Source organism: Dipteris shenzhenensis, chromosome 26 (assembly GCF_047967505.1).
Source record: "Dipteris shenzhenensis isolate YYH24624 ecotype China chromosome 26, Dip_SZ_1.0, whole genome shotgun sequence".
Classification (NCBI taxonomy): Eukaryota; Viridiplantae; Streptophyta; class Polypodiopsida; order Gleicheniales; family Dipteridaceae; genus Dipteris; species Dipteris shenzhenensis.
Genome location: NC_141621.1, coordinates 3,555,695 through 3,581,855, shown reverse-complemented (window position 1 = coordinate 3,581,855; position 26,161 = coordinate 3,555,695). Strand labels below are relative to the sequence as shown.

General features: G+C 41.8%; 1 protein-coding gene across 1 annotated transcript; it reads right to left on the bottom strand.

Annotated features, from left to right (window-relative positions):
* Positions 1 to 10,872: 10,872 nt before the first annotated feature.
* On the bottom strand, positions 10,873 to 13,260 carry LOC147884547 (exocyst complex component EXO70I-like). Its single transcript, XM_087398005.1, has one exon. The coding sequence runs from the start codon at positions 13,258 to 13,260 to the stop codon at positions 10,873 to 10,875; it is 2,388 nt and encodes a 795-aa protein (XP_087254131.1).
* Positions 13,261 to 26,161: the final 12,901 nt, after the last annotated feature.

Genomic DNA, 26,161 nt, shown 5'->3' with positions numbered 1-26,161 from the left:
TCCATACAGGATGTAATTTTTCTATTTTAGGCAAGAAGATTGCAGAGACTAAGGGGAGTCACAAAACCAGACATGTTCTCATTAAGAAAAGGCAATCACAGAGCTGGAAGAAGCCAAATAGACAAATTTGCAATAAAATGCGATATGAGCAGTTTGGAATTTCAAACAGGTCCACGTCGCATTTTGCTACAAATTTCTGAAATGACATGCTGGTGAACTTCTACAGTGATTTCTTTGTCTCTCCAGCCAAATACAGTATGAATGGAGTTTATGCAAGAAGACTACAGCTATGGAAGTCAAAAAACCAGAACATGTTCTCACAAAGAGAAGGCAATCACAGGGGTGGAAGAAGCCAAATAGAGAAATTTGCAATAAAATGCGATATGAGTAGTTTGGAATTTCAAACAGGTCCACATCGCATTTTGCTGCAAATTTTCTGAATGACATGCTGGTGCACTCCTACAGTGGTTTCTATGTTTCTCCAACCAAATACAGTATGAATGGAGGTTATTCAAGAAGATCACATGGAAATATCACACTTGAAGATCTGCTTTCCTACAGTGATTTCTTTGTCTTGGTTTGAGTCTATGCATTTCCATACAGTATGTATTTTTTCTATTTTAGGCAAAAAGATTGCAGAGACTAAGGGGAGAACCCATTGTTCCTGACCTGGAGTCTATCTGTGGATGTGCTGTGCTGCTGAGGAGTAATCTGTGCTGAGGATGATTCTGTGCTGCTGGACAAGATGCTGATGCTGCAGAGTATGGAGGTAGGGAGGTAAGAGAGCAGAGACTGGAGGGCAAGAGTTCTAAAACAGGATACCACAAAGAAGTGCAAAATGAATTAAAGAATCACTAAATCCCACACGTGTGGAATCTAGTCGTTTTTCACACGTGTGGATGGGACCCAGATCTCTTGGAGTTTGAAATCTGGCACGTGTGAAAGTACACTTTATTCCTTGGAACTTGTGCCATTCATTATTTCATCATGAATACCACAACCACTTTTCCCTCCCCTGGATTCCAATCTCTCATCCCTGCCACGACTCTCTCCTGATCCTTTCTCTCTGATTCTTTCCTACCCAGCACACTCCATCCAGACTACAGCCATCCTGAAGACAGTACTGCCAGATCTCCAGGTTACCTAGAGTGCAAGGTTCAAGCTAGAGAAAGAGCAGGAGATTTACCAGTGCAACTCAATCAGCATGGAAAAGGAAAAAAAAGGTCAGAGTTCTAGTTTGGTTTCAATGTTTTTCAACATTTATTTCTTCCATCCATTGGATTTTTTATGTCCCAATGTCTTCACTCAGCTCCATCCTTCTTCCACAATGTGGTAAATCACCCAGAAATTAGATTGTAGGTTGATATGAACAGAAAGAAGAAATTTGCAACAAAATGCGAGGAGAGTGGTTTGGAATCCTCTAAACAGCCCATATCGCATTTTGCTGCAAATTCCTGTTGTGGACTCCTTGCTCATGAAAATTTTCATTCAATCCATTTTTTCTCTTGCATATGAGAGCATAGTGTCCAGGAATCACTGAAATGAAGCAAGTGCTTGATTTGACATGCACATGAACAGAACTTGAGAATTTGCAACAAAATGCGAGGAGAGTGGTTTATAGTTCTCTAAACAGCCCATATCGCATTTTGCTGCAAATTCCTGTTGTTGACACATTCCTCATGAATAGTATCACTCATTCCATTATTTCTCTTGCATATGAGATCATAGTGTCCAGGAATCACTGAGATGAACCAAGTTCTTGATTTGACATGCACATGACCAGAATTTGAGAATTTGCAACAAAATGCGAGGAGAGTGGTTTACAATTCTCTAAACAGCCCATATCGCATTTTGCTGCAAATTCCTGTGTATTATTTGTTTCTCACTTCTACCTCATTAATTTGCTACCTTTAGCCCTGTGGAGATCTTCCTTGATGATGAGAAATGTTTTTGTTTTGGAACAGCTGGCTCCCAGGCCCCACCTTTCAAGAGGAAGCTAGACTTTTCTGCTGCTATAATAAAACCTCAGCAATCACCAGGTGAGTGATGAGATGTCATGAAGGAATTATCTGGTGATATACAATGCATTCACTGATTGCATATGTCAGCATATAGAATTCATAGTATATAAGTTTTTGAACAGGCAAAAAGAAGAGGCTGGAGCAGAGTGCTGATTCTTCCATCAAAAAACAAATGGAACCAGAAGAGGACAGTTCTCCAGATTTGCTCCTGTTTGAGTTTCTTCACAAATGCAAGGCTCAGAGTAACTTCCATTTATACCACAGTATATTCAACATGGAGTTCTCAATGAGCTCTGTACTGGAGCAACACAAAGATTTTCTTTCAGACTATTGGGATGCCTTCAAAGAACTGACAGAGGCAGGAAGAATTGTGGGAGGTGAAAAGGTTTTTGTGCACATTAATCATATTGTCTCCAATGACAGGCTGAGGTACCATGTGAGCAGAAGATTTGACAGCCTGCCTGATCACTATAAATTCAACTATACTTTGCACACCAGAAAGTGCAGAGTGCTGGAGGAGAGCATGGCATTTCTCATGTACATTGTCTTCAGTCAGGAGTCCTTGGATGAACAAGGGCAGGAAACAGAAGAAGAAGACACATCTGAAGCTTCTGAAAAGGAGGATGTTTCTTTGGGCTCTGAAATGGCAGAGCAAGAAGAAGATATCAACCTTCAGGATGAGGGGCTGCAAGTGGCTGCTCTTGACCTTGTTCAACTGAGGAATAAAACTCTGAGGGGAGCAGAGCCAGTTGAAGATTTTGATGTTCAGAGCAGCAACTATGCAGTGCCCATGCTTCCAGGTGTGTTGATTGGTGGAAAGGATTATGTTTTCCTCCATGATATAGAGTGTATGTTTGACTTGAGGGAGGACTATGCCATTTCCCTTATTGCCCAGGCTTCAAGGCTTGACAAGGAGGTTGGCATAGAGGATGACCAATCACTTCTGGCTTTGGAAACAATGTTTGATCCTGTAGAGGCCCTTTCATTTTGTTTCAAAGAGGCTGAAAAGTTCCAAGAGCCAGATGAAGCTGCCTTCCAGCTCACACAGGAAGCTATGAATCTCTCAGCTCTATACACAGAAAAGACTAGAGAAGAGGCTGTACAAGAAGGGAGAGGGATAAATCTTTGGAAAGATGAACTGCTTGTTGCTGATGAAAATGAGAAGGTACTTCAAATCATATACTTTGACTTTTGCTTAACTTTAGTTTTGTAGGTTGTGTATTGTCTCACTCCAATCCTTTGATATGTTGCAGCTACAAATTGAGGATGACACATTCCTCCAGAGATCAAGTGGAAGCAGGCAGGTTGGGTTTCGCAAAATGTCAGGCCTAGCTCATTATATTCATGATCTAGGCAGTGCCAAGATCTTGATTTACCATAGGCAGTTGAGCAACAATGGAGAAGCCATTGTTTACTTCCTAAAATGTTTGTCCAGGGCTTTAGGTGGACATGCTCTTTCATGGCAAAAGGAAAAGATCATTTTGATAGAGAGGTTGTCTGCCATAGATATATTTGGAGATTATGTGAATAAGCAGGCCTCTAGGGCCGCTTACTTTTTGTCTTACACTTCTTATGCATTAGCATGTGGTGTTAAGGACCCCAAATATCTGGAGGGCTATGGAAAACACCAGCTTGTAAGGTTTCGAGAGCCACCCATGATCGCATCAGGCCACACAGTCCAAGAAGAGGAACAGGTGGAGAGAGCTGAAGAAAAGGATAAAGAGACAGTCGACATCAAGCTAATAAAGAAGAAAAAGACTCCAATCAAGATCAAAAAGAGAGTTCCGATGAACAGGCCCTGGGAGAAATAGGATTTAGTCATCGAATATAGCACAAACATTATATTAAATTTGAACTGATTTGTATAAAGTCTTTGATATCTGGTATGATCTTGTATAAATGATTAATAAGTTGATGATGAAATGATTTGTACATTTACATAGAGTGGTGTCGTTAGATATTAAACTTAACAATATATTGAAATTGTAAACAAATTGTATTAAGTTCAGATCATATGTTTCACATTGAAATTTTTTTCATGCATAACACCAAGAGTCACTTGTTCCACTAAAAAAATTTCTATTGAATGAGTTTGAAAACATGTGGACATAACCCCAATAAGTTACAAATGAGTCCTATTCATGTTTACTTGTCCATTTATGGTTTCTAAATATCTTCGATTCCCTCCACTGTCTATGTCTCTCTGCTGCAATTGAATTGTCTAGAGCTTGTCTTCGTCTTTGCTTTTGGGCTAGAAGAAAAGCAAGCTTGATTTTGGAGCTAGCAACTTTTCTTTTAGCATGCAGCCTTTGTAGTATGCCTCGGTAAAACCATTGGAAGACTTCCTTCAGACTATTCGCCTTCTGACTCCCTCCATAGTGTTGAGTGTGTCTAAAAAATGCATTACGTGCCATGTAGTGAGACTTCTCCATGCCTTGGGTAGACCAAATAGCTGGGCATCCATACTTTTTGACAAAATAGGGAAGGTGGTTGTATATGATATGCTGTAAGACATAAGAATGCATAGTAAGTAATAAAAAAAAGAGGATCACACTTAAGTAAAAAAAAAAGACAGAACCTTACCATGTAGTGAGTTATATTGCAGGCTGTCCACGCGTCTTTCATTGACTTCCCAAAATGTTTAATTGCCTCCTCAAAGTTCTTGTAATCACTCTTTGTCCATGTTACTTTGTCACAGAACATGAAGAGTTGATCAAGAGACCTCCACACCTCTGCCTTCCTATTTCGTGCTTCCCCATCTGCCTCATGATCTTTCACAGCATTATGGACTTGCTTCCACAATCCATAATTAATCTTTGAAACTGCTCTACCTTGCCTTACTTGCTTACTGTGTTTGGGTCGAGACAAGAATCTTCTTGCCTTAACACCACCAATAGAGGGCTTGATTGGTACCTCCTTGCCATTGGTAGACTTTTTAAAATCCTTTGTGATTTGAACATCTCCTCCATGCAGACCTATATCGGATAACACTTTTTCCAATGCTTGAAGAGCATCCTTTCTATTTTTTTCGGGACGGAGTTTCCAAGCAAATCCAATATATAAAAATACCAATTTCTCAATAATTCGACATAGACCATGCAATGTGCAGATGTGAACATTACATAGTGGAATGTCTAGAATGGCCTTGAAGTCAGGGTCAACTTTATCTCTATTAGGTGCTCTCTTCCACCATTTTGAATCCATTACTTGAGCTGATTCTTTGCAGTAAAGATAAGGAGACTTTGAGTTGCCTCCTTTACTAATGTTATACATGCACTTAAGTGTTTTAAGATCCCCGGCCATGTGCCACTCTACTTGAAAATCACCTTTTCCTGCAACATGGAGATTCTCGCCTTGCACTTGTCTTTTGATTATTGTTGGTATTTCCGTGTGATGAAACACCCAATCTAGTGTTTCATGGTCTTCGGTCTTCACCTGCGAGATTATAGAAAACAAAAGTATTACTATATCAGATTTGAAAACAATGACCAAAATCAAGTATAAAACAACCCATGATCATACCTGGAACGAGCCTAACCACCATATGTGTTTCTCTGACTGCACACTAAAATACTTCGAACTCGCTTCAGTCAATGATGTATCAATCGCTCCATTCATCAATGTAATAGTAACTCTTTCCATTTTCTTTTCCTTTACAACCTCACACTCATCCAGTTTGATAACAAATTTCAAAATGCCTTTGCACTCCTCAAATGTTATTCCATAAAACTCGACCATTCTTTTTTGAAGTTGTTGCAGATCTAAAAATATATTGTTCCAAGGATCATACACAGTGGTTCCTTTAACACCATGAAATATTTCTTCAATATGGATATACTGCCCAATAAATTCATCTATACTTTCATTCAAATGACCTCTTATCCTCCACACGGTTGCTGGATTTGGCAGTAAAACTCGTTTAATCCTTTGATCTTTTAAAGTTGAGGATATCGCATGAAAAATCGAACTATATCCCTTCCTGCTAACTCCACTAACATCAAGAGCCTCTTGGATTATAGTGCCATCAACTTGATTATTGGATACAAAGTCCTCTACAACATTGCGTTTGACTGTTTTGTATTTTTTTTCCTCAATCAAACCTTTTGCTACATCGCAAGAAAGCAATCCTTTCATTTGTTTAACAGGAAGAAGGTTCGGGTCCATATTTTCTTTTGCAGGCTCCAATAATTTCCTGTAATAACAACATTATATGACTATATTATTCAGCACCTCCATTCTTATTTTGCGACAATCAACGAAATAGATATAGTCTGGAAGAGAGCCTTTTTTAGTATACAAAATGATAAATTTCAATCTAACCTTGCTTCCTGAATTCGTCGCTTGCATCCACCAGTCCCAGCCTTCAAATTTGCAATGTTTTTAATCTTTCTACTACGTTGTCTGTCTCCAAGCACGGTTCTCTTCTTTCTTGCTCTTGTCAATTCTTTTTTACTCTTTGAATGCTCCTCGATTTCATTCTGCAACTGCTGCTCCAATTTTGCACGAATGGCTATCTCCTCCATCTTGGCCCCCTTTTCTTGTAGGTACATCATTTTATACGTTTCCGCAAATGCAGATTGCGCTGAAATATAACCAAGAAGTCCATTTTGTCCATCGCCGGCAAACCTCAGTAATGTGGTGGGATTGACAAATGGAGGTGTAGAGTTTTTTACTTGACATTTTGGATATATGCTTCCATCGCACCATAAGTCAATATGTTGAAGCCCTTCTCTTCTCATATTTTCCCGCTGTTGAGCATTCAGCACCGTATCCTTTCGTCTTTTTTGTGCTGGAGCATATTGTTCTTCCAAGTCGATGTGAAGATGGTGTAATCGCTTCTTCTCAGATAGTGACTCACTAGTATCGGCCATTTTTTGTGCTCCTCAGGTTGCGAAGTTTGTTTTTCAATCTCATAGTCGTTTTGTAACATGAATCGTGGAAGTGTGGCGGTATCCATGTGAATATTTTGAAAACTTGCAATCACTAAGTTCAGTGATGGACTCTTAATGAAAGACCTGCACACGTCGGCCAAAGAGATGCGGAATCTTTGGTAAACAAAAAAAAATCTAAGAGGATATTTAATACAAAATCGTGTTAGTCAGACAAAAGATTATCTTATTCCTTTTTGAATTGACAGTTCTGTAGTCCTTACTGACAAATCTGAGCCACGTTTCCGTATTTTACTATTTTTGAGGTCTTTTAGGAGAGAAATAAATCAAAAAATAGTGAATTTCTTACAGGGCCCCAAAATGAGTTCCCTTTTTCCCTAATGCATGATGTGTTAGTGTAATGTTATGTTATATTATTGACATGACTTCTTTGTTGCTTTGATAGTTCATCCTCCCAATTATAGTGAAAGGGTGCTTACAAGAAGATGTTAGAAATGCTATATTCAAGATCAGTGGTATTGTGAGGTGGTATGCTTACTATCAAATCGCATTGATTGCATTTTTTTCAATTTAAGTTGAATAATCTGTAGACTGATTAGAATATATCTTACATGGGCATGTGAAATAGGTGGATATCTCAAAAAGAGATCTCCATATTGAGCATCGAGAAGGCTAGGGTGGACTCCATTGAAGCCGTATGCTTACTTGAGAAGCACTTTCCCTTGAGCATTATGACAACTCAAGTGCACTTGCTTGTGCACATAGTTTATGAGGTGGCCATTGCAGGTACCGTTCATAGTTGGTGTATGTATTTTCTCAAGCGGTTTATGAAAACTTTAAAGGGATTTATAAGGCAAAGAGCAAGACCGGAAGCAAGCATGGCAGAGGGATGGCTTGTGCAAGAGTCATTAGTATCTATCACAGAGTTTCTTGCATCCACGGATCCCGATAAGCCGCAAACTTGGCATAACAAGGATGATGATCGCATCGTTGGCGAGGTTCCCCAAGGAAAAGGGATTGAAAGAAAGATGAATAAAGAGCAATTGGAGAAATTCAATAAGTTTTGTATCCTCAATAGCAAGGAGATGCAGAAGTGGATTGAGAGATATGAAGCGGCCAAAGCAGAAAGAATAGTTGCAAGGAAGAGATTTAGAGTAATGTACAGGCAATCACAACCATATCCATGGGATCTCGCCCTTCTCCCCACTTACATGTCACTTGATTGGCTACAACTAGCTCTACGTAAAGCCGAACGCGATGGAGAGACAATAAACGAATGCGAGTGAGAGTTATCATCTGGATGTATGATGCATATAAGTTTCTTACCTCTTGACGTAATTAAGTAATTATTTGTGGCAATATACGCTATAAAATAGATGCATCCTTATTGTTTTAATGATGCTCTTTTGTAGAACAAAAAGTACAGTGCATTATGGTCATATGGACGACATTTTCATGTGGAATGCATCGATTCAAAGAGAGTCACGTATGATTGTGGAGTCATGGCTAACTTCACACAAGATAGCTGAGCAAGTGCTTCAATGTTCTCTCCTCACAGTTGGATTATTGTGGGACCAGACGCGAAATCTATGAAATTAATTTCAAACGATTTAGTATTTTCATTCTTGATGTAAAATGGTTTTGAACTATTTACAACGGTCCCCATGCGACAATGAGGAAAGACAGTAGCGGTTTCTTTACAATAGACTCCACCAAACTTTGGACCGATGAAAGTGATTCTTTTTGTTCTTCCCGAGCATTGTGAGCAGGTGCATACTAATGATTTTAATTAATCGAAGCTTTCGTTTTTAAAGATCCATTGGTACATGTACTTAAGCATAATTTCATATATATAATTGATGGCATTTGGCACCCATCTTCAATATAGGTGGTTTTTCATCCGGATCGTTCTGATCCAAGATGGTGGTATGTGATCCAAGTTGCACCACGAAGTAAGCAAAATTTTGAAGATAGAGATGTGGATATGGAGATGCCACTACCAATGCCGGATCCAATTGATCCAGATGGAGCTAGCGAAGAAGATGAAGATCACAGTATGAGCCAAGAGGAAGATACACATAATGACATCGTACAAGAGGAAGATAGAGATCATGATATTGAGGAAGAAGATGACGATCATCAAGAATCACCACACTTTATTGAAGAAGATGATCAAGCCTTAGGTGAACGTACGATGCCAGAGTACTATGATGATATAGGAGATCAACTCGGTATAGAGTTGAAGATAGACTTGTTTGGTGCACTAGACTTGGCTTGGGATGAAGCCGTTGATGTAAATGCTCTTCATTGATTTTTTTCATCTCAAACTTGGACATGAATATATGAGCTTCAAACTTGATGTACATGCTCTTGAATAGGGCCCATGTGTAGTAGTGAGTAGATGTTCGCAATTGGTTTACTATGACATTGAAAATTGGTCTACTAGTATAGTAGGATAGATGTTTGATAGGAAAAACACACACACACACACACACACATATATATATATAGAGAGAGAGAGAGAGAGAGGACAGAGTGAGAGAGAGAGAGAGAGATAGAGAGAGAGAGAGAGAGAGAGAGAGAGAGAGAGAGAGAGAGAGAGAGAGAGAGAGATAAGCAACCATACACACACACATATAGAGATAGAGAGATAGATAGAGAGAGAGAGAGAGAGGCAGCCAGCTGGAAACGCTGTGGCATAGTCAACTCCATCCAGCCATTGGATGTATGCAAATCGATCGGCTGGCAAGAAGGAGGGCCCGACTACTGACGTTGCATAGTTATACATACACACACGCATAAAAAATTTAAAAAAAAATTATATATATCTTATAAATTAATAAACACACACACACACACACGCACGCACACACACACACATACAAAGAAAGAAAAAAAGAAAGAAAGAAAAAATAGATAGATAGATCTCCATCTAGCCATTGGATGTATGCAAATCGATCAACTGGCAAGAAGGAGGGCCCGACTACTGACGTTGCATAGTTATACATACACACACAAAAAAATTTAATAAAAATTATATATATCTTATATATAAACACACACACACACACACACACACGCACACACACACACACACACACACAAAGAAAGAAAGAAAGATAAAATAGATAGATAGATAGATAGATAGATAGATACAGAGAGAGAGAGAAAGAAAGAGAGAGAGAGAAGCGACCACATGGGAAACGATGTGGCGTAGTAAGCTCTATCCAGCCAAGACGATTGGCAAGAAGAAGGGCCCGACCACTGACGTGGCATAGTTATACATGCGCATACACAAAAATATTTAATTTAAAAAATATATCTTATAAATAAATAAATAAACACACACACACACAAATATTTATATTTAAATAAATTTATATTTATTTATATACATGGAGAGAGGGAGGGAGACTATATATATATATATATGAAAAAATATTCCTTTTTAAAAACTTTTCAATTGATTTTGACTTTAGAGAGAGAGAGAGAGTTAGGAAGTTTGGTTTAATGAAGGGCTTTTTAATTATTGTACAATCGAAAATTTTTAAATATTTGTGTGTGTGTTTTGGTATGTTTGTATATGTTTTTCACAAATTTTCTTAAAGTTACTCAAAGTTTGAGATTTATAAATGGAACCTTCAATTTGATTAAAGGTATCTATCATCGCAACTTTGAGACCCAGCCAAGAACGTCAAAATGTAATACCAATGATCAAGTGGACATAATGTACGATTTTCTTCTTCTTGGTTTCACAGAGTTGATTACACAGTGTCTTCATTTATTGACTTTCTACAAAGAATGCACATCGACCGATCAGCTGTATAGGCTAAGAATACAAGAATGATCCGCTCAAGTAGGCATTGCGAACGAAGGGGAGGATTAGCCATCGCCAAACTAGCCAAGTAGTCATGTGCTACGCCTTGAGATGGAGAAGCATCGCCAGGCTAGCGAAGTTATAGTCATGCGGTAAGCCTTGGGATGGAGGAGGAAGAAGAAGCAGAGTTCTCGTCGAGCTGGGAGTCAGGCGGTTGAAAAAGGGTGGTGAGCATCCTCTCAATGCGCTGCGGCGAGTACTCCATCTGGTCGGGCTTGGGCAGCAGCGCGGCGAACTGGCGGAGGAAGGCGTCGAACGGCGGGACAAGCCCTTGGATGACGGCCAATCGGAGCTGCTGGCGGAGCACGGGGTCGGGGACGCTCCAGTTGTGGTGGCGCCGATAGATCTGCAAGAAGGAGGCCTCGAACTCTTGGAGGCGGGGGCGGAGGAGGGCCTTGGAGTGGGCGGGGGAGGAGGAGGAGGCGGCGGTGGCGGACGAGCAGCAATTGTGGCTGAGGGCGGCGAGGAGGGAGCCCCAGGCATCACGGCGGTAGCGAAGGGCAGATTTCTCGGCGCGCTGTTTGTGTTGTTTGAGCCAGGGGGAGCCGAGGAGGGCAGCGAGCTGGGAGTTTTTGGAACGGGTGTATATATACCAGTGGTTATTCATGAGGAAGAGGTGGGCGAGGGGGGGGCTGAGCTCCTGGAGGGAGCGGGCCTTGGCGTCGATATTACGTTCGAGAGCTTGCATGAGATGGAGGAGGGCCACCTGGAGCTGGGGGCGATCGGCGGCGGCGCCGCCACCGAGGCCGGCGCCACGCCACCCTTGCTCCGCCTCCAGGACTCTCCCCATTGTAGCCCCGTAGCTGCTGTTTAACAAACACTTGGCGTAATTCACCACGTAGCTCGCTAGCTTTAGAACTCCGCCGTTCGCCGGCGCCCCCCCCGCCCAATCCCCCTCCACCTGCGTCGCAAACGCCCTCAGCACCTTGCACGCCCCCCTCCCCACCTCCTTCTCCACCGCCTCCACCTGCCTCCTCGCTTGCTTCCCCATCTCTCCCTCTACCGCCCCCCTCAGCCCCTCCGCGCTCTCCAACATGTCCAGTAGCTTGAATAGCTTCTGTGGCTCCTCCCTGCTCCTCGCCACCGCCACCCCGAATTTCAGCCACGGCTGTAGCAACACCTTCACCGCCACCCGCCCGAATATCTCCTCTCCCGTTGCGCCCTCCGGCAGCACTTGCTGCACCAGATTCCGCTCCGAAACCAGCATGGCTTTCACCACCGTCTCCATCTGTTGCGCCCATGTCGCAATGTGCAGCTCCAGCTCCTCCCATTCCACCTTGTCTACCTCTTCGGGGCTGGAATACCGTAGGAAGTTTCCTCCACCGCCGGACGTGAGCGCCTGCAGTTTGTTGCGGATCGCGATCGTCCTCGCTCGCTCGTACGTTAGCACGCAGCTTTCGATTCGGCCACGGGAGGTCAGCTTGCGAGCAATGTCTCGCAATATGGCCACGGAGGTCTCTGGCATCAGCAGTACAGGATTAGATGGAGCTGTATCCTTCGTTGTGTCGACTGATTCAGATAAAGAAGGGAGCTGGATCGTCCATTCGTTCGTGAGAATTTTGTAGAATACCGTCTGCAGACGGTCCATGGCTCTCTCTAGGAGCTGTCTTCCGAACCTCACAGGATCATGCGTCGCCTGACTTGGCCGCAAGGTGGCCAAGATCTCGTTCAGCCTGTACAAGCTTAACGGATCCACGACTTTGTTGTTGCCGAGAGTTTCCACTGCTTCGTGGAGCAGCTGCACCACGCGAGAAGAATTGCCCCGGAGGAAAGCCAGGGCATTTTCTAACCTCGTAATGTTCTCCAAGTACCGGCCAAAATCGCCTTCGATGGGCGCGGAATCGATGACAGGCGCAAGCTTGCGCACCGTGTTGAAGGCGTCCAGGATGGCAAGTGCAGGACCGGTTGTTTGATAGATGAAATTGTCGAGCTTGATTGCGTCTAGGGCATCGCAGTGCAGGGGAGCGACCGCCAACTCTAGGGCGGGCAGCCGAAGGGAAATGTCTTGCAATTTGGACTGAGACAGCTCGATCGCTTTCTGAAGTTGGTTCGCCCTGTTGACGGTGCTGCGCCATCGATCCTTTATCTCAGAGATGGTGGGCGGCGAAGGATGGCCTTGTGGGTGATGGCCACAGCTGTCGACGCTGCTGCCACCTTCAGAGACAACCCAAAGAGAAGAAGAAGCCGAGCTGCTTTGTGCCGGTATATCGCTTCCGTTGCCGCAGGAATCAGCGCTGGTAAGGCTTGCAATAGGGACAACGGAAGAGGAAGCCACCCGGGTTTTTGTCAATATTCTTCTATTGATTCGGCTTCGGTCACTAGCTGCGCTACTGCTACTGCTAGCTGTGCTGCTGAATGAAATATCACTTGCGCCGAATTGCAAGGGCGAAACCGGGCTGGTGCTTCGCTTTCTCAGGCTCATCTTCCTCATCTGCTGCAGCTTGCTTTGACGATCGTCCTCGTGGGCCTCCATTGCCGCAAGCGCAAGGTATGCATGAAACATAGGAGGATGAAAACGTTGGGCAACAATCTGAGATTGTTTGAGATCAAAGCGCAACCGGAACGGCCACCAAGGTCGACAAAGTCTGCTTTTAAGCTCGCCGGTCAGGCATGTGGACTTCTCTAGATTCTATACGCTTGTGAGTTCGCTGCCGATTCTGTCGACAGATGGGCAGGCTCAAAACCCCGTGTTATGGTAGGCTGAACGTGAGTCCTTCCTGTTGATCCTAATACACCGCTCTCACGAAATCAGATGCATCTTATCCTGCAACCCGCGCTCTCTCTCTCATTCTTCCATTTCGGTCTAGTGGACCAGATCACTTATCTACGTGCTATGCACCGCTCATTGTCACCTCCCCACAGCGGACGAAACTCGTGCCTCAGCCCTTGCTCGTATCGTCACAACTTGCAGCTTCCTAAACGTGGTTGAAGAAGAAGCATTAGAAGGTAGCTCCGTGTAATGATATTGGGGCTCTTTTGTGTTCACGAGACAGCACCTGGCGGCCTGACGTGCGTCCTCTAGCACAAAGATCATACAAAACTCAACCCCTCGACGGCTGAGTTTGTATAATATCGACGGAGAGGCCGGCATCATGGGTTGCAAGGGATGAGACTGTTCTCCAAAATCCCTGCTTTGTGTACAAACCGCGTGCCGGCGGCCTGCTGGACATATGGGAAATGAACAGCCTGGATGATGCCAAGGGGCAAAACAAGGTGATGTATGCCGGACGACTCTGTTAGTGAAGCCGCCCAACCGCGCATGCCGGCTCACGTCCAGAATTGTTCACAGCGTACAATTCAAAATGAGGTAGCCGTTGCACTCGCTTTTCAAGCTCAAAATTTCTGACATTTGCGCATCGTTAGATTCACATATAGTCTACATGTTTAAAATAAATAATGATTTCCTCCTAGGTTTTGCTCCCAATATTTCATATTTGTACACTCTATACTTTGGGCGGCCCGCCCAAAGCAGACAACCTTTTAATTGTAGAAGTCCGATTAAAGATTGACACTCTTCTAGGCCTTCCACCAGGGAACCTTTTCAGCAAACGTCAGAACGTTTACTTTGCGCCCATGAGAGGGAGACTTCCTAAAAATAATACAAAATAATTTGTTCTAGACTCCATTGAGAAGGAATCTCCTCTTTCAAATCCAATCTCCATTGAGATGGAATCTCTCGCGTGCACACGCACAAAGTAGACTCCATCGAGAAGGAATCTCCTCTTTCAAATCCAATTGAATTCCTAAATAGAAGTTCATCTATACCTCGCTTTAACATAGCTTTCATCAATGCAAAGTTGATGTGGAGTTCTCTACTAGACCCTTTCATGTCCTTAGGGCCTGAGCTCTCTCCCAATCATCCATGGGATCTCCAACCGTTTCTTTGTCTTTAACACAAACATTCACCTCCCCATGAACGCAAGCAAAAAGGGAGAGACTTAAAGTCAGTCCTTCAAGTTGAGAAAATGGCTCATGGACTCCCTCGCCCACCACTTTCTCATGTCGAAGGGCCTCCTCCAAGCCCTTTCTTACTCCTTATATCTACATCAAGTTGTGGTTGATCTTCTCTAACATCTAAAGTAAATAGAAATTTACAATATAACTTTAAAATTCTCAATCAAAACATCATTCACAAGAGATGCGACAACGGTTTGATCCCTTAAATCAAGGTAGTATTTTAAGGCATTAACTAATAGATTTATGAGTTTGGAAGTTGGAGTTAGACCCTTCAAAGATATTGTCCTCTATCACCTTTAATTATTCCTTTGTTTTAAAGTACATAAGCAACACGTTTCATAACTACATACATCATCAAGAAACCTCACATGCAAAAGTATTTCAAGTCAAGCATGTTACACACACAAACACAAACATACATACATACATACATGTACACACATACACACACACACACACTCTTATATTTGTGTTTGTGTGCTATGTGTATGTGCATGTGTGGGCATGTTCATGTGTGCACCATACAATGGACCCAAAAATGTTTAAATCCCTCAATGAAAATAATTATTAATAACAAGGGCTCAATCCCACAAATTAAGAGGTGTATTTAAAGACATTGACTGACTAGGTTTATGAATTTGGAAGCTGGCCTCTTGTCATTAGAAGATATTGCCATCTATCACTTCTCTCTAATTATTCCTTTGGTTTGTAATTCATGCACAGTACCCATGTATAAAAGTATTGTTAATATAATTATCTATAAAGAAACAAGCATAAATCTGACATCAATGTGCTTTGTCCTAGAGTGATATACTGGATTCTTGGCCAATCCTTGAGGCGATTGATTATCATAGTATATTGTTGTTGGCTTTGACTCATCAAAGTAATCTGTTTTTGACAATAGTCTTCTGAGCCATATAGCCTCACATGCACCTGTAGTGAGTGCTCTATATTCTGCTTCAGTCGAATTAGACAAAGAAATAGTTGGCTATTTGTTTGAAAACCATGATATAGCAACTTGACCAAGAAAAAATATATATCCCTGTGTCGATCTCCTGGTCTCATGATCTCCGACATAGTCATTATCACAGTATCCATGCAACCGTGGATGACTTCTTTTGTATTCTATCCCAAACTGTCTTGTACCTCTGATGTATCTCGAGACTCTTTTGGCTGCATTCTAGTGAGACTATTTTGGATTTGCCATAAATTGTGCTAGTGAGCTTACTACATAATAAATATTTGATCGTGTGATTATTAGATATATAAGAGATTCGATGAGCTGCCTATAGTATCTGTCATTAACTATAGGGTTTTTTGAATCTTTAGTAAGTTTCAAACTCTGTTCCATGGGAGTGGCTGCAATCTTGCAATCTGCCATATGAAACTTCTTCAGGAGACTGTCAACATACTTGAGCTGACTCATGAATGTGCTATCTGAATCTCTCCAAAACTCAATTCCAAGACAATAGTGTATAAGTCCAAGATCTTTCATATCAAACTCTACAGATAAGTCTTGTTTCAGTTTTCTGATGAAGCTATCCTTGCTTCCTGTCACAATCAAATCACCTACGTACAAAAGTACAATAGTAATGTCTTCCCCTTGAACTTTGTAGTAGAGAGTATGATATGCATTGAATTTTATGTATGTCAGATTAGCAAAATACTTATCAATTCTGCTATACCAACTTCTGGGTGCTTGCTTTAAGCCGTAGAGACTTTAATTTAGATGGCGAACCTTATTCTCCTTTCCTGGTTCAACATAACTTGCTGGTTGTTACATGTAGACTACCTCGTCTAGGTCACCATTGAGAAATGCATTCTTGACATCGAGTTGATACACATTCCATCTGCTGAGGGATATCAAGAACCATATGGAATCCATCTTTGCTACTGGAGCATAAGTCTAGTCATCATAGTCTTGACCATATTGTTATGCAATTGCAACTAATCTAGCTTTGTATCTTTGAATACTGCCATCTGGATTATACTTCACTTTGTATACCCATTTGTTTGCTGTGGCCTTCTTTCTTGGTGGAAGGTTGCATAATTTTCAAGTATTATTCTTATATAAAGCATCCATTTCTTCATTCATAACAGTTTGCCATTCTGGCTTGTCTACTCCGTCTTTGAAGTACACTGGCTCTTTTGTAACCATGATGGTAGTCATAAGAGCATAGTTGGTGGAAGAGCATAGTTGGTGGTTTCCACCTGAATTGCTTTGCCTTTCTAAGCATATGTCAATCTGGTTGGTGGTATGCTTTCCCTAGGAGACCGTCTGAGCTACTGTGGCTCTGCTTGGGGTGTTTCTGGCAATTCTTGCTCTTCTTCATCAACCTGTTCTGTAGATGATTGTGAAGTCGATGCTTTTATCTCCTATGTAGGTGAGGTTTTCTATTCTGATTCCTCATCAAAGATTACATCTCTGGAGATAATGACCTTGCGGTTGATGGGATCATACAACTTGTATGCTTTGCTTTCTTCACTGTAGCCAACCATGATGCATTTGCATGAGCATCCGATTTCCTACGATGATCATCATGTATGTGGGCATTTGTTATGCAACCAAATATGCGAAGATGCCCAATGTGTGGCTTATGTCCAGTGTAAATGCTTCACTCATGCTTCATAAGGAGTCATACCCTGTATCGATTCGGTAGGAAGCCAATTAAGCAAGTAGCTTGTTATAGCTATTGCTTCTGCCCAATACTAATTCGAAAGATGCTTTTCACTAAGCATTGCTCTAGGACTGTCTGCTAAAGTCCCATTCTTCCTTTTTGCTCTTGCATTCTGTTGAGGAGTATCTGTACATGTGAATTATCTTTGTATGCCATGACTTCTACAAAAGTTCATGAATGCTGAAGACATGTATTCACCTCCTCTATCTAATATCATGACCTTGATCTTTCTGCCTGTTTGACCAGTTTTCTACCATGGCTTTGAATTCTTGAAATCTGGAAAACACTTCAGATTTATCTTTCAGAAAGTAGACCCAACAATATCTGCTATAGTCATCAATGAAAGTCAAGTAGTAAAGTGAACCATTGATGCTAGCGATGACAACTGGAGTCAGTACTACTTTGTGTGCTTTGTTGTGTTGAAGTCGGTCTTCGTCAGCTGCTCTGTGGAGAAAGCTAGTCTAGATCTCAAAAAACCTTATAGGAAACTCCTCATCAATTTGAACCTTAGAGAACCTTTAAACTCTCTCAAAGGACAGAGAACACATAGTAGATGTTTCTCACAAGCAAGAAGAAAACATGTGAACGGAAGGAACTCACGATCACTTAAAAGAACTCTCAAACTCTTGATCACTCTCAAGAATCGCAATGCCTCAGCGGAAGGCAAGGGAGCTCTGATACCATGACAAAATATGAAGAGGGGAGAGGAGAAAAGTGGAGATGAGGAGAGAGGGCACAGCTAGAGAGCACACCACAAATGACTAACTGTACCCTAGATTTAGTTGAAAAAATAGAATATATACAAACCCATTTAGGGTTAGGCTTAGGGGATCTAACCCTTTTCTTTATAGCACTGATCTATAAGGTTAGTGCTATGCACATATGATCACGTAATGGTGCTATGCACACATGATCACAGGATGTTGAGCATGAACTCTCAACATACATAACATTTTGGACTTTGGAATACTTTCTACATGACCTTCTATATGATATGCCTTCAATTGTAAGCAATTGTTTGTAATTCAAAGCAACTATACATGCACCTAATAGACGTGTAAAATAGTAGGCGCATCTATAGGCACAAATAGAATTAGTGAAAATATGAGCGCATCTATTAGTGCATCTAATAGCGCGGTTATTAACTGTCTAATAGCACGTTTACACTATCTTTTAGACGTGTATTTAGATGCATTTATAAACGTGTAGCAAAGAATATAGAGTAAAATTTTACTATAGGCCATGGATGATTTTTCATGTTAGTTTCATTAAGAAGCAAAACTTTTATATTAGTGTCAAAAGTTTGTATGCCCTAATAAAAATAAATCTTTGAAACATTCACCAAGATTTGAAACTTTTATATGAAAAATTTTGAAGTTTTGCCAGGATTTACATATAGTTTTACTTCAAAATTCAAAAGAAAATATACAAATTAAATGTCTACTGTATTCTATCAATATTATGAAACTGAAAAAAACAACTTGCTAAACTTTTGCCATGATTTGATATTAATATATAAACATACCTTCGATAAAAACATTCGTGCTATAGGCTGATAAATGTGCATCACTGCTTTCTAAACATTGTCCATGATTACCAAAGCACATAATTTTAATAAAAGTATCAATGCCTTTTGGCAAATCTACATATACAAAAATTAAGTAAGGTGAGGAGAATGAGACAATATATAAACTAATTTTGCTAATATCAATGACGGCGGGCTATGGTTTGATCTCATCCTCGATGAGATCAACCCTTGCCAAACTATCTACTTCAAAATCCAAACCAATGTTGAGATCTACAAATACATTCAGCCCTATACTACTTGTGCTACTGTGCTCATCAAAACACTACTACACAAAAACCCTATTGCGACGCTTAAGTACCGATGTTTAGCGTGTGCGGGATGCTAATCATCGATATTAGAAGTGGGCTTCATTAAGGGTTGCTATATAGCGACTTTAGGAAAACGTCGCTAAAAGATAGTTTTTTCCAATGATAAAATTTTTTAAATTTTCATACATGTTTGATCCTTTGAGAGAATAAAAGTACAAGAGCATGTACATCAAGCCTTTGAAGCTCATATATTCATGTCCAAGTTTGAGATAAAATAAATTCAATGAAGAGCATTTACATCAAGGATTCATCCTGCGCCAAGTCTAACGTGCCAAACAAGTCTATCTCTAAGTCTATACCGAGTTGATCTCCTATATCATCATCGTACTCTAGCATCATACGTTCACCTAAGAGTACTTGATCATCTTCTTCAATGAAGTGTGGTGATTCTTGATGATCGTCATCTTCTTCCTCAATATTGTGATCTCCATCTTCCTCCCGTACGATGTCATTATGTGCATCTTCCTCCTGGCTCATATTGTGATCTTCATCTTCTTCGCTAGACCCATCTGGATCAATTGGATCTGGCATTGGTAGTGGCATCTCTATATCTGCACAAGCAAGTGCACTTGAGTTGTCATAATGCTCGAGGCAAAGTGCTTCTCAAGCAAGCATACAGCTTTGATGGACTCCACCCTAGCCTTCTCGATGCTCGATATGGAGATCTCTTTTTGAGATATCCACCTATTTCATATGCCGATGTAAGATATATTCATAATTAGTCTACAGATTATTCACCTTAAATTGAAGAAAATGCAATCAATGTGATTTGATAGTAAGCATACCTCACAATACGATTGATCTTGAATATAGCATTTCTAACATCTTCTTGTAAGCACCCTTTTATTGTAATTGGGAGGATGAACTATCAAAGCAACAAAGAAGTCATGTCAACAATATAACATAATCATAATTACACTAATGTATCACGATTATCGGTACACTAATCCTACAGCTTAGAATACCTGTAAGACCTTGTACCAATCATGGGACTTGAGCCCACTAAGCTTATTGTCCTTTGAAAATGCTCCTTTCAAGCAATGCATGTACCCTGTGGGTGTTTGAAAAGAGGCAATGTCTGCCTTGACCGCTGCCTCCTCTCTCATAGAGAGGATCCATGTTGCTTTTGGGAGGATAACTTTTCCTAAAGCACGCACTTGGGGCAAAAAATGAGACATCCTATTCATAGCACGCAAGTCTTCTCACACTCCTCTTGAGTCTTTGCCCAAATAGTAGCCCCTGCATTCTTCAAGATATGCATGGGATCCAAGAGATGATTGATTTGTAACTGACCCCAATAAGGAAGCTCATGAAAGATCAATAGCCTCTTCATACCATGAGGAGGTTCCTCTCCATTCTCCATTTAAGCCTGAATCCACTCACTTGCCTTCAAATATGGTGGTGGGGGATCAAGCTGACCTCCACGCGCGAGATGGTCTAGCGGAAGGTATCAACCATGACCTTCATAAACATTTTTTCTCATATGTTTGGAGTATTGTGAAAGTGATTGCAAACCCAGTTCACAAACAGGACAAGCATGGTACCCACTTGTAACAAGTCCTGCATGCATGCATGAATGTGTTAGTATAAGACATGTGTGTGAAAGAGAGTCATAAAAGCATAATCTTATATTATACATGTAAAGACACAACCACGTACCTGTGCACTCTCCCATTAGGGGAGAATTGGGGTCTCAAAAGGGCCTCCAATTAGTGTTTCCTAATTTTAAGGGATTAGAGAGTGATTTGAGGTGTACCAATGAGAGTGCTAGAAGGTGTGGGCCAATGGTATGTTGAGGTGGAGGGTGGGCATGCCTGGAGAGAGCCCCTATTGGTTGCTCCCCTTACATTAGGGACCACCCAAACCATCCCGCCCCCTCTTAACCCATGTTTGACCCTCCTACCAAGTGCACCTCCCCCACATGAGTCCAAAACTGCCTTCATGGGACGGTAGGGCCCTTGTGGCAAATTTTTCTTCTCCCCTCCCTCTTTCTAGGACCTCTGCCTCCCACTATTTTGGTCCAGCCTGCCAAATCACTTAGATTTGAACCAAATCCCATGCATTTTCCCTCTCCCCCCTCTTTCTCTGCTCCCCCCTGCTCTAGTCTACTTGCTGCAGCTCCTCTCTCTCTCTTTCTCTCTCTCTCTCTCCCCTCTCCCTCTCCTGTGCCTCTATTGGAGGTGCTCTGTCCCTCTTCTTCTCCCTCTCCTGTGCCTCTATTGCTATTGCTCTGTCCCTCTCCTCCCTCTCCTATGCCTCTGTTGCTGCTGCTCTGTCCCTCTCCTTCTCCCTCTCCTGTGCCTCTATTGCTACTACTAAGTCCCTCTCCTTCTCCCTCTTTTGTGCCTCTGTTGGAGCTGCATTGCCTTGTGTAGGAGTCCCATTCTTGCTGTTGCAACCTCTGCAAGCATGGTGAGGAGAAAGGCTACAAGACCACGCAATGCTGTGACCTCTTGTGTCTTCCACAACACCAGAAATGCATTGGATGAGTGGATCCCTTGCACCTACAGCTTAAATGACTGGATAGTGATGAAAGGATCAACCAAAGGTCCACATAAGATTCCCAAGAGCAAGAGAGGTGACTTCTTGCATGAGTGGAAGGGGCACATCTTGAAGTTCAAGTTTGGGAAGAAAGGATGGCTTGCAAAAGTGCAACATGTTTACATGGGAAAAGATGTGTGGCTTTCTCCATCATTCAATCAATCTAGGATACCATCACATTGTGAGCCTTTCTATCTATGTAACTTTTTCACCTGTAAGTGTAATGAGTCCATTTGGAAATTTTGTGTTTTGTTTCTAAGAGCTCTTATTCATGGTGGCAGACGTCTTCCCTTCCGAAAAGGGAGTGGGAACTAGTTGAATCACTCATAGGCAAGTTCACTGCAATTCATGAGGATTTAGGTAAGCAAATGCATGCTTGGGAGAAGTTGGCCTCCTTGCGAATGAAGAATGTGTATTGGTATAATGCAACATACATCACTCCAATGATATCATCAAGCTATGGCCGTCTGCAAACCATTGCACCACCACAACTTTAAGACATGGATTGTAGCAATGTGGACTCGAGGACATTGCAATCGTACAAGGACAAGATTGCAAAGGATGTGGGCATGGCCATGAAGCTTACATTTGGATCCAAATGGGCAAGGTTATCTTGGTTTATGCCTCTGCACATTTTTGCTTCTTTATTTCAGAATATACATATGCATAGAACAAAAACTATGTGGTCCTACAAGCATGTGGATGAAAATGATCTTGAAGATTTACTTGGGATGAATTGGGGAACCAAGTCAGGTGACCAAAAGGGTGATGTGTTTCAATGTCATGCATGTAAAGACAATGTGGTTATTAGATACCATTTGTCATGCCAAATGTTGTATTTAGCTTTTTAGTACAAGTGCTAGAATAAAACAAATGGCCGGTGGCTTCCCCTAGACTCTAATGATGAAGACAATATGGGGGTAAGTTTGTCTATTGATGTTGAAGAGGGAGATGTCAAGAATGTGAATGTCACATCGCAATGGACTCTAAGGGATGTGCGAGAACACCTATTGGTCATGGAGGATGGCATGTTAGAGTCCTTCTACTTTACCTTAAATGGTGGTAAGATCAGCTGCCGTATGGAGAAGTGCATGCATAGTGCCAATTTCATTCCTCCTGCAACTTTGAAGATTGCTAACAATGTGTTTGACTAGTGTAGCATTTAATTTTTGTCTATCAAATCCTAGTTATTGCTTCAAAAGATGATGGACAATTAAATTAAAATGTTATTTCTTTCAATGATTTCTCCTTTCAGTTCATGGTGGTAAATGTTTTTCAAAAAATTCGGGGATTTTATGATTAATTTTAATTTGATATATATTAAGGGGTAAGAGCCCTTTTTACATCACATTCTCACTTTCACATTTAGAGAGCCATAGAAACTCCCATCCTCAGAAGTTACTCCCTGCATCAACTACTATTTGCTATGGATTTAGCTAGAACTGCATTCCATGACTTCATCTCACGAACTGCATTTTCAAATCGTGAGGAAGAGATATTTTTAGTGTTTGATAGAACTTTAGATGTCCTAGGCACATATATGCGAGCCAAGGATGACTTCTCAGATCTCATCCTTTACATGCAGGATAATTTCTCAAATTTTGCCTATACACTTGACCACACTTCAAAGAGATGGGTTCCCATAGATTACATAAAGTATCTATTCATAGAGGAACCCAAGTTTGTAAAGCGCTTGGCCCACTTTTGTGACAACCTTACAGATGAAGGGTTTAGGACAGTCGAAGTTCAAGACATCCTAGACGCAGGGATCAAAGGAAATGCAGGCACCAAATTCCTTTCATGGGAAATGACATTCATCTTCCTTCTCCAAGAAGGAAATTTAGAGGAAGAAGCCTCATCGTCTAGCACCCCCTCTATTAGAACTGTTGATCTGGTCATCCCTAGAGTAGACTCGAACATCTACATGGAAGAGATTCTTGATGATCCAACAAAGGAGATGGAAGCAACTCAAGCATTGAGCCTACTTCAAGAGCCCATAGTAGAGCAAGAATCTGCATCAGAGACTGTTGACCCAAACTCAAAATTATGGTCCTTGTCCCCCCTCAACATCGATGGAGAAGAGTACGTAATCCTCCATGACATAGAGATTCTTTTTGGACTACGAGAGGATGAGGCACTCGAAGTCCTATCGAGGTTCGATGTTGACATGTGTCAAAGATCTCGAGGTTTTAGGTACTGAAGACCAGACAATGGAAGACTTTCTCTTGACGATGTTGGTTTCAATGAGGGATGCAGACATGTCCATATACGATGCACAACCCTCTCATGCAGAAGCTTTCACCTCCAACACAGGTCAGCAGAAAGCGTCCACCTCCCAAATGGAACATCACATAGCACCTGGTTCTATCAACATTGCAAATGAGGAAGGGATAGAAACCGACGACGCTGTAGTGGTAAGTTCGAACAATAATTTTTATTTTAATGTTCTTTTAGTATAATTTCTTTTGTCGGTCTTCTAATGTTTGTTGAATTATTGCAGGATGCGTTCGAGCTAGATGAATTCTCATCTCGACGGGATAATGTTTGCAGCACATTTGGGTGAGATCATTCTTTGGCCCATAACCTTGGCAAAGTCACAGAGCATATCGTGGTCTTTCATGGCAAATTTTCTCCTCGAGGTCCTTCGGAGTTGCTAAAGTGCAAGGCATTGTCGCGTGCTATCCGATACTCCAACATTACTCGGAATGCTAACAAAGTCATTTTGGTACAGCCCCTGGCTGTTATCAATGGCTTTGGATTGAACATTCATGGCAAGACATTGATGGCAACGGCTATATCTTTGGCAGTAGGAGAGGAGGATGTTAGTGCTATTGCGGCTAGATTTATATCTAGGAATCCACTAGGGGATTCAAAGACGCCTATTCTCAATGTACTCGAACTAGCCAAGAAGAAAGATAGCCTGTGAGGCCTTTTGTATATAAACATATATTTAAATGGATACATGACTACATGTCTTTATTATTTGTTTTAAGTTATCATTTCTCATCATGAATTTCATTGTATTTTGTTTAAGTCGTTGATGATATAATTTTACCATCATTTTAATTGTGTTAATTTAATAAATTTCTAGCCAATTTAGTATCATTTTCACTAATTCTGGGTATCAAGAGTTCATTTCTGTCAAATCCTGAAGGAATTTCACCGTCATGCAGAAGGGAAAAGTGTCCAACACATTGCCAGGACCCCAAAAAGCCCAAAACTGCCACGGTGCAAATTTGGGCATTCTGGACTTGATGTGCCAGGACCCTAGAAATCCCAAAACCTGCCACGGTGTGAATTTGGGCATTCTGGCAAGTCCAGAATGCCCAAATTCGTGTCGTGCTAGAATGCCCAAATTCACACCGTGGCAGGTTTTGGGCTTTCTGGTGTCCTGGCAACGTGCTGGACACTTTTTCCTCCTACGCAACAGTGAGATTCCTTCAGGATTTGACAGAATTCAAAACTTAACTTAAAATGATAATTTATTGCAAGCATTGAAATGGAAAATATACAACAATGCGAGAGTGTAGAGAATGTCGATATATTTTATTTAAAAAAATCGACCCTTGGGCCTTAGATACAAGATAGTGCCTTCAAGGGCAGAGGATGGTCTAAGTCCTAAGAGTGGACTGCAAGAGAATCTAGGGCTTCAAACTTGGGTCACTCCGTATCTACTTTGCCAGAACCATGTCCTTGTCCATGAATGTGATGCGCTTTACATGGATGGCACATAAGTTAGCGGCCTCGAACAGAGTGGTGGTCACTTGCTCTACAGCCTCTTGGAGCGCCCCCATAGCTCCTGCACTGAAGCACACATCATCCTTGTATCCCTGTGCAATCTCCCATACCACACGTTGGAAGGGAGCACGCGGGATCAAGTTTATCGGTGGTCTTTTATATTTGCCTGATCTTCCTTAGGGCCCACGCTCCTAGTTTTCCTCGGTACGGCTTCCTGACTCTTGGTGGGGGCCTTACAAGTACCCAAACACCTTCCCATGGCCTCCTGTTTGCCTTGAACTTCTTTCATTGCTCCTGTCTGCATTGGTCCTCCTCCGAGTCCTCCTCTCCCTGACGTCTAGAGATTTGGCCTTGTTTGGGATGGGGCATCCTTGGAGTCTGCTTTACCCTCCTCATGGGCACAGGGGTCATCTCTGCCATGGGCTGTATCTCCGAGAGAGGGAAGATGGTGCTCTTTGTGGCAGTCTGTTGACCCTCAGAAAGCCTCTCTATATCCGGGAGATTATCGAACACATTTTGTTCGATCGGGAGAGGGATCTCATGGGGAGGGGAAGGTCGAGGAGA

Coding starts and splice junctions, on each gene's coding strand:
- LOC147884547 (XM_087398005.1), bottom strand. CDS start 13,260: ATGGAGGCCCACGAGGACGATCGTCAAAGCAAGCTGCAGCAGATGAGG.